This window comes from Tasmannia lanceolata, unplaced genomic scaffold (genome assembly GCF_043159265.1).
Source record: "Tasmannia lanceolata isolate RefF3 unplaced genomic scaffold, GAP_Taslan_0.1 ptg000008l, whole genome shotgun sequence".
In the NCBI taxonomy this organism is placed as follows: domain Eukaryota; kingdom Viridiplantae; phylum Streptophyta; class Magnoliopsida; order Canellales; family Winteraceae; genus Tasmannia; species Tasmannia lanceolata.
The window spans coordinates 2,657,607-2,665,556 of record NW_027518685.1 but is presented as its reverse complement, the minus strand read 5'-3'; the positions used below and the strand labels follow the sequence as shown (position 1 = coordinate 2,665,556).

General features: G+C 38.9%; 1 protein-coding gene across 1 annotated transcript; it reads right to left on the bottom strand.

Annotated features, from left to right (window-relative positions):
* Window positions 1–1,037: 1,037 nt before the first annotated feature.
* On the bottom strand, window positions 1,038–6,719 carry LOC143883928 (G-type lectin S-receptor-like serine/threonine-protein kinase B120). The gene is made up of 7 exons (XM_077387252.1): window positions 5,404–6,719; window positions 4,953–5,063; window positions 4,421–4,626; window positions 4,122–4,332; window positions 3,638–3,875; window positions 1,770–1,920; window positions 1,038–1,656 (listed from the first exon to the last, which is right to left on the bottom strand). Exons 1-7 carry the CDS (start codon window positions 6,692–6,694, stop codon window positions 1,351–1,353), a joined length of 2,514 nt encoding a protein of 837 aa, XP_077243367.1. The 5' UTR covers window positions 6,695–6,719; the 3' UTR covers window positions 1,038–1,350.
* Window positions 6,720–7,950: the final 1,231 nt, after the last annotated feature.

Below are 7,950 nucleotides of genomic sequence, written 5' to 3'. Positions count from 1 at the left end.
ATAAAAAAAATTTAGAGACCAAATTATGATATTTTTTACTTGTTTTTTGGGATTTAATAATGTTCGGAAATAATAGAATTTATGAATTTTTAAAATTGGAAAAATACGAGGGTCTTCAAAGGTGATATGGAAGGAGAGGAATGTGAGGGTCTTCAAAGGTTACTCAAAGAGGCCCTGTTTTCTTTATAACAAAGTGATAGCTATCATAATATCTTGGTTGAAGACCCTTCCTTGTTTTAATTTTGTGTCGGCTTATGACTTAGGGTCTACGAATAAGGTATTTCCTTATTTACCTGTAAATCTTACATGTAAATAAGGTCACATTTAAATCTAAAGTAAATGGACATTGACTTTAATGACTTTACATGTAAATACTAAGAAGGGGAGACAAGAATAGGAGAGAAGTAAGAAGAGACAAGAAGAAAAGAAGAAAAACAACTCATTTCTTATGCAAGAAAAAATACCCCCTCCCCTCGCCCACCCCCAATTATACGGGAGAAATTTTGAGGAATTGGAGGATAGTGGACTTTTAAAAAGTAACCGAAAAGATAATAGCTCCAAGGTGGAACCCTCCTTCAATAAAAAAAGGGTGGCCCAGTGCACGAGGCTCCTGCCATTGCGGGGTATAGGGAGGGCTAGATGCACGCAACCTTACCCCTGCTTTGCATTGAGGCTGTTTCCGTGACTCGAACCCATGACCACTAGGTCACAATGGAGCAACCTTACCGTTGTGCCAAGGTTCGAGGGCTGAGCAAGAATTAGAGGCCTTTTAAGAGGTCACAATGGTGTCTTCGTTCAATCCTTTTCTAGTCCAGTTGGAGTTAGTGTCTCCAACGAAGCAGAGGCGCGAGCTTTATTGTGGGGTTTGAGATAGTATGCACACTCCCGGGCGAGTCTTCTAATCGTGGAAGGTGATTCTTTTAATGCTCTAGTGTGTGCCATGGACAAATCTCCAGGGCCTTGGAAGTTAGCCGATGTCGAATCTCCGATTCGTGATTAGTGTGCGATTATCCACTCATCTTTTAATCATATGAAAATATCATTGAATTTTTATTTTTTTTCAAAAAAAAAAATCATATGAAAAGATCAGAAAACACTTCTGTTGACAGATTGGCAAAAGAGTAGTTGAAAAGGAGAATGCCACTTTTTCAGGTCCAATAGCAGACTTGGATTGTAGTGTGGCAGGTTGGAGTAGCCCCTGTTTTTTAGGCTTGGAATATAGCCGTTGTTTACATCTGGTGGTATATCTTGCCCCCTTGCTGTAATCTGGTTGCTGCAATTAATAAAAAGATTATCTTTCAGAAAGTATTATTAAGCAAAAAGTTATATTGATTTGGGATACCAAAGCTTCTATCGACCTACAACCGTAGTAACTGTTACATCATTTGTGCAAAAGCTTTCAGTACCATGCAGACTAACTGTTTCTCTAGGAGTTCTCCCACTAGAGAATGAGGGTTGTTTGGGCGTAGGATTAGTTGCATTTTCACTTTGCAACATTAAAACAACAGAGTCCATGGTTGGTCTATCCAATGCGCAGTCTTGTACACACAAGAGCCCCACGTGTATGCATCTCAACACTTCACATGTTGAACAAGAGTCTCCTAGGGATGGATCCATCAACTCCATCGCCTTCCCCTCATCCCATAGTTTCCATGCCTGAAACAAGTCCAAGTTAAACTCATTTTATGGTTAGAATGTCCTATTTCTATCCATGCAGAATATGAAAAGCTCAATATCATTGAAAGAAAAAAGAGATTTTATATACTAACATATCCTAGAAGGCTCAGAGAATGTTCTGTGTCATGAAAACTGTTGTTTTTCTTGCAACTCACGATCTCTATAAGTAGCACCCCAAAGCTGTAGACATCGGACTTCACAGAAAAAAGCCCTTCCATGGCATATTCAGGAGACATATATCCACTGTATTTCATCATTTAGAAAAAGTCAATGTGAGAAGTAGAGTGCATTTGTACTTGTGCATTTGACAATTATTTATATGTATGTCCTTTATTAATAGAGCCCAAGCATTTCAATATATATATATATATATATATATATAGAGAGAGAGAGAGAGAGAGAGAGAGAACATTTCCTACACACTTGTGTAGGTAAGTTACCTACACACTACCTTAAAATACAATGGGGGCCCACATTGTTTGGGTGATCCAAACAATTCATTTGAATGGTCCTCACATAGATAGGGTGTCCACAAAAAATCAGATCCATAGGATCATCCTAACCATTCAAACTATGGAGGCAAAAAATGGACTAATTTGTGAAGGTTTATACACGTCCATTTTACCTCCACAAATCGTAGGGTTGGGATGATCCTATGGATCTGATTTTTTGTGGACACCTTATCTATGTGAGGACCATTCAAATGAATTGTTTGGATCACCCAAACAATGTGGGCCCCCACTATATTTTAAGGTAGTGTGTAGGTAACTTACCTACACAAGTGTGTAGGAAATGTTCTCTCATATATATATATATATATATATATATATATATATATATACACTAGTAAAAAACCCCGTTGGATGCACAGGCCGACAAAGAACTGTACGAACCACATCATAGGTTGATACAAACCGTCCATGTGATGGAACACAACATCAATACGTTGTGCCCATAAAATCATTTCCATAGGCTGATCCTAGCCCTCCAATCTATAGAGGTTTCCATAATATGTTGTTCCTCTTAAATCGGATGGTTAAGATCAGCCTATGGAAATGATTTTATGTGCACAACGTATTGATGTTGTGTTCCATCACATGGACGGTTTGGATCAACCTATGATGTGGTCCGTACAGTTCTTTGTTGGCCTGTGCATCCAACGGGGTTTTTTACTAGTATATATATATATGAGAGAACATTTCCTACACACTTGTGTAGGTAAATTACCTACACACTACCTTAAAATATAGTGGGGGCCCACATTGTTTGGGTGATCCAAACAATTCATTTGAATGGTCCTCACATAGATAGGGTGTCCACAAAAAATCAGATCCATAGGATCATCCTAACCATTTAAACTATGGAGGCAAAAAATGGACTAATTTGTGAAGGTTTATACACGTCCATTTTACCTCCACAAATATATATATATATATATATATATATATGAGAGAGAGAACATTTCCTACACACTTGTGTAGGTAAGTTACCTACACACTACCTTAAAATACAGTGGGGGCCCACATTGTTTGGGTGATCCAAACAATTCATTTGAATGATCCTTACATACATAGGGTGTCCACAAAAAATCAGATCCATAGGATCATCCTAACCATTCAAACTATGGAGGCAAAAAATGGACTAATTTGTGAAGGTTTATACACATCCATTTTACCTCCACAAATCGTAGGGTTGGGATGATCCTATGGATCTGATTTTTTGTACACACCCTATCTATGTGAGGACCATTCAAATGAATTATTTGGATCACCCAAACAATGTGGGCCCCCACTGTATTTTAAGGTAGTGTGTAGGTAACTTACCTACACAAGTGTGTAGGAAATGCTCTCTCTCTCTCTCTCTCTCTCTCTCTCTCTCTCTCTCTATATATATATATATATATATATATGTATATATATATATATATATGGGTTTGTGCTTGTCCACATGTAATACTTACTATGTTCCAACCACTCGCTTTGTATTTTCTTGATTCTGATCCCCTCCAAAGATCCTTGCCATGCCAAAGTCTGAAATTTTGGGGTTCATATCTTCATCCAACAAAATGTTACTAGCTTTCAGATCTCGATGAATTATTCTTAACCTTGAATCTCGGTGAAGATAAAGCAGCCCTCGAGCAATCCCTTCAATAATGTTGAAGCGTTTTGTCCAATCTAGTAGTGCTTGCTTTGTTGGATCTGCCAAGGATGTCCATTATATAATGCAAACAGTATGTTTTTTTTTTATTCAAGTTCTTGGACGATAGGTAATAATGCTTATTAAAATGAGAAATAAAGTTTACCATTCAAAAAAATGAGAAATAAAAATTACTGCATGCTTTCTAGTGCAAGTTCTTGATTCAGAATTAAAAGAATATTAGGACTGTAAATAGGATAATGAAACAATCATTTCAAAAAAAAAAAAAAGAGGATAATGAAACAAACCAAAAAGAAAGGCATCTAAGCTCCGGTTGGGCATGTGTTCATAGAGCAATATCTTTTCTTCCCCCTGTATGCAACAACCCAAAAGCCTGACAAGGTTCCTATGTTGCAATTTCGCAATTAGTATAACCTCATTCTTAAATTCCTCTAAGCCTTGTCCAGAACTCCTTGACAGTCTTTTGACTGCTATTTCTTGTCCCCCTGGTAGTATGCCCTACAGAAATAGTTTAGTTTTAGTAACTTTCTAGAGCACTTCTCTGTTCAAATTTCTTGATTCTATTTATACCCAAAATGTACCTTACCTTGTAGACAGGACCAAAGCCTCCTTCCCCAAGCCTATTTGCATCAGAGAAGTTATTTGTAGCAGCTGCTACACTACTGAAACTAAACAGTTGCAACTCCGACTTTGCTTGCTGTCCTCCTCCAAGCTCTTTAATACTTGAACCTTCTCCACTGTTGCTCAAATCAAATGTTAATAGTTCATTTTCTTTTTCTTTCTTCCACGAACCTGAGTAACACAGGATAATAAACTTAGTTACAAATAATATGAAAAGTAAATGTGAGAGAACTGGTCCAGTGCAACTCGTCTCCACATCAAATCTATAGTGATATCTCAGGTTCCAGGTCCACCATTGACTGGTCTAAATCACTCCAAATTAACAGACAAGGCTGTGTTTTAACCTTCCATTAATCAAGCCATAGTTTGAATGGTTAGGGCTGTTTTATTGTTGTGGATTTGGTGTGGTACCCAACCTGAAGGAGGGTTGATACGTGGGAGTTCCATCATAATATGGTGTGCTTGCACCCTGACATACTTCTACATGTTACATTTACCTTTTAGTTTTCTCATGCACCTCCGCAAGAAGTAGGCTCCTATGCTCAAGAAGACTGTCCCAAAAAGTACTATTACTATCATTATAATCTTCGATATCTTCCTCTGATCACCTGCATATATGGGATTCAATCAGTATGTATAGTGTGAAATTGCTAAAATAATAACATGAATGGTATTGGCAGTGATTTTGAGGACTGAAAATATCATTCCTCGAAAAGAAAAGAAAAGAAAATGCGAAAAGTGAGCCTTATGCTGCGAAAAGTGAGCCCTAGGCTGTAGTTGTGTGTGTGTGTGTGTGTGTGTGTGTGTGTGTGTGTGTGTGTTTTCCATTGATTGGAGTGATGTTGCCAAATTAACATGAAATGGGGCACCACTTGTATTGTTACAGGATCCACCCTTGCCATGGATGGGAACCAGAAGAGGACCCGGATTGAAGAGCCATACTTATACCTAGTTCAGAACCTGCAAGGCGGATGTACAACGTGTTCCCTCCTTCCGGAAATCGGTGGATATCGACCAAATCCCTGCCCCATATCAAGCACCCAATCCCATTAACATATGCATGTGCCCTACAAGAGCAGTTCATGGAGCACTTCCCTTCACATTCCTTCTCATCCTGAACGGCCAACCAATCTGCCAAATCAGGTAATTTCAGCCTATCCAACTTCAGAAACCCATCTCTGTTCCCCTCACTGCTACTATTGATCTCACACTCGAGCTGGTTTCTCCTCACACACCCACTGCTCCAATTACCCTTACTCCATTCCTCAACAGCCTTGGGTTTGAATCCTCTCAAACAGCTACATATCGGCGAATCAAGCTCATTACAACTCCCAAAATTCCCACACTTCCCATAAATCTGGCATCTGGTAATGGGTTCAGACCAAGGAGTAATCCATTGTTGCTTCCCCTCTTCACAACGTTGCGGCTCTTCTCTTCCATCCCATTTCGTCACAATCCTCAAAATCAGAGAGCTGTTTAACATGGAGTATGTGAAAAACATCCTACCATCTTGATTATCATTGGCAAGACGAAAGCCATAAAGATAGAGAGGCAACATGTTGGCAACACCCGTAAACGTCTGCCCGTTCCAGTACCCGCTCCTCCAATGCTTAGTCAAATTCTCCCATATGACCAGCTGAGCAACTCCATGGGGGTCGACACCGAGAGTGTAATTCCCTGGTGAGGGATCAACGGGACTTTTCCACGATGTGTAGAACCATTTTTGGCCAGTTCTTAGATCCAAGCCTACTTTCATACTGGGTAAGAGTGAGTCAGTCGGATGATCAAAGCTCTGCCAGAGGACTCTTTCATAATCGCCGCTTGTTCGGAGAATTAGATTTCCCGAATCCAAGAGCTGTGCAATTGAAGTGTTTGATATAAATGAAGCCTTTGTAGACCAGAGAGTGTTCTGTTTTCCATCTAATATTATCAAATTTCCACCATTTCCGATAGTAAGAACTCCAGAGGAATCTGTAACTGGGTTCTCTCTGTTGGCGATCCATACGACTGTTTGTATTGAGATCTTGTAGTACCATATTCCGACGTAGTGATTCTTCGAATTATTAGGACTGAAGAATCCCAATACAAAATTCTTGCCAGCAGAAATCAAAGTTTGCCCATCTCTGATTGTGTGGTTACCTGTTATGGTGTCTGCTGCATGAGAAAATAGACAGAGAAAGTAGGGGAAGAGATAGAATGAAAGAAGAAAAACACCTATATTTCTGCAGCTACTTCCCATGCCCAGACCCAGAAGAGTTGTTGTGCAATGCTCAAAAAAACTGGACTCCATTAGAGAAACTGAGTATCATATTTTATGTCGGGTGTTATACTTTTTTCTACTATTTTTTTTTTCTGGGGACGATTTGAAAAGTGCATCCAGACAAAAGAGCTTTGAAGAAAGCGTTCCATTTCTTCAAGAGGCTGTAGAATTCAACTATCTGTAACAACCCATACTGTGGGTGCGTTACATAAAAATTACGGCAATCCTAACTGTTGAATTGATGAACTTGTTATGGGACCCATTTTGCTTTTAACCAACCATAGGTCACTAATCAGATAGTTAATATTGTTGGATTAGTCTTGAATTTTGTATTAGATGAATTGGTGATTGGGTGCTGTATGATGCAAGTGGTAGCCAGGCTTGATAGCTTTTCACATGTTGGTATTGGTCTCAAATGCTTTATAGTTTATACATGTTCAAAACTTAGTTAAAATAATAATTTCGAATCAATTAATGATTATTTTATTATAGCCTTCAACCTTTTCCAACCTGCCCTGTTATTCTATTCTTCTTGTTCACGTGGATGGACGGTGATGGAAACTGGTCATGAGGTGGATCCAATCATGGCATGGGGAATATCCAAGCTTGTTACAGTCAGGTGATTTCAACCGTTAGATTGGGGCTCGAAAGTTGAGATTTTGAGAAATAGGTGGAGCAGGCTGAGTTTCGGAATGCTATTCTTCTTCTTTTTCTAATTCTCAGTTAATGGGCAATCAACCAAACAATTAGGACTAAATTGATTTTTGGTTGGTGGGGGGACAATATATGAACGGGCCCACCTCAGGACTAATTATGTTTCTATGTCAAATCGTTGAGTGATTTGAATGATGAAATATCGATAGATTAGCTTGCCGAATTAAGTAATGAGATGTTTTGCAACTGCCCAAAGCTAGCGATGATCTCCGCTATTGATCTTTTTATCATCTGGCAGTGGATCCCACACATTATCTCTATATAATCAGAGATCAATGGCTATGGAAGTGTCACTGTAATACGGTGAAGAGGTAGTATTGATCTGAACTAAGATAGAGTAACAATTTCAAAGCAGCTTAAGGATTATTCTAGTCATAAGGTTCTCCTTTTCCTCTGATTTGTGCTTTGCTGTGTCTGCAAGTGCTTTAGGGCGGCAACCTTTTGTAGTATTATCCTAAGCTATATTAAATCTCCTAATCTTGTCTGGCGAGTTAAATAGTAAATTGGATTACCTCAGCCTT

What these genes read in the sequence shown, in the direction of transcription:
- LOC143883928 (XM_077387252.1), bottom strand. Translation starts at nt 6,694, where the DNA reads ATGGGAAGTAGCTGCAGAAATATAGGTGTTTTTCTTCTTTCATTCTAT. An exon ending in GCTTTGGTCCTGTCTACAAG is followed by an intron (nt 4,333 to 4,420) that starts GTAAGGTACATT and finishes CTATTTCTGTAG; the next exon opens with GGCATACTACCAGGGGGACA. An exon ending in CTTAGATGCCTTTCTTTTTG is followed by an intron (nt 3,876 to 4,121) that starts GTTTGTTTCATT and finishes CATCCTTGGCAG; the next exon opens with ATCCAACAAAGCAAGCACTA.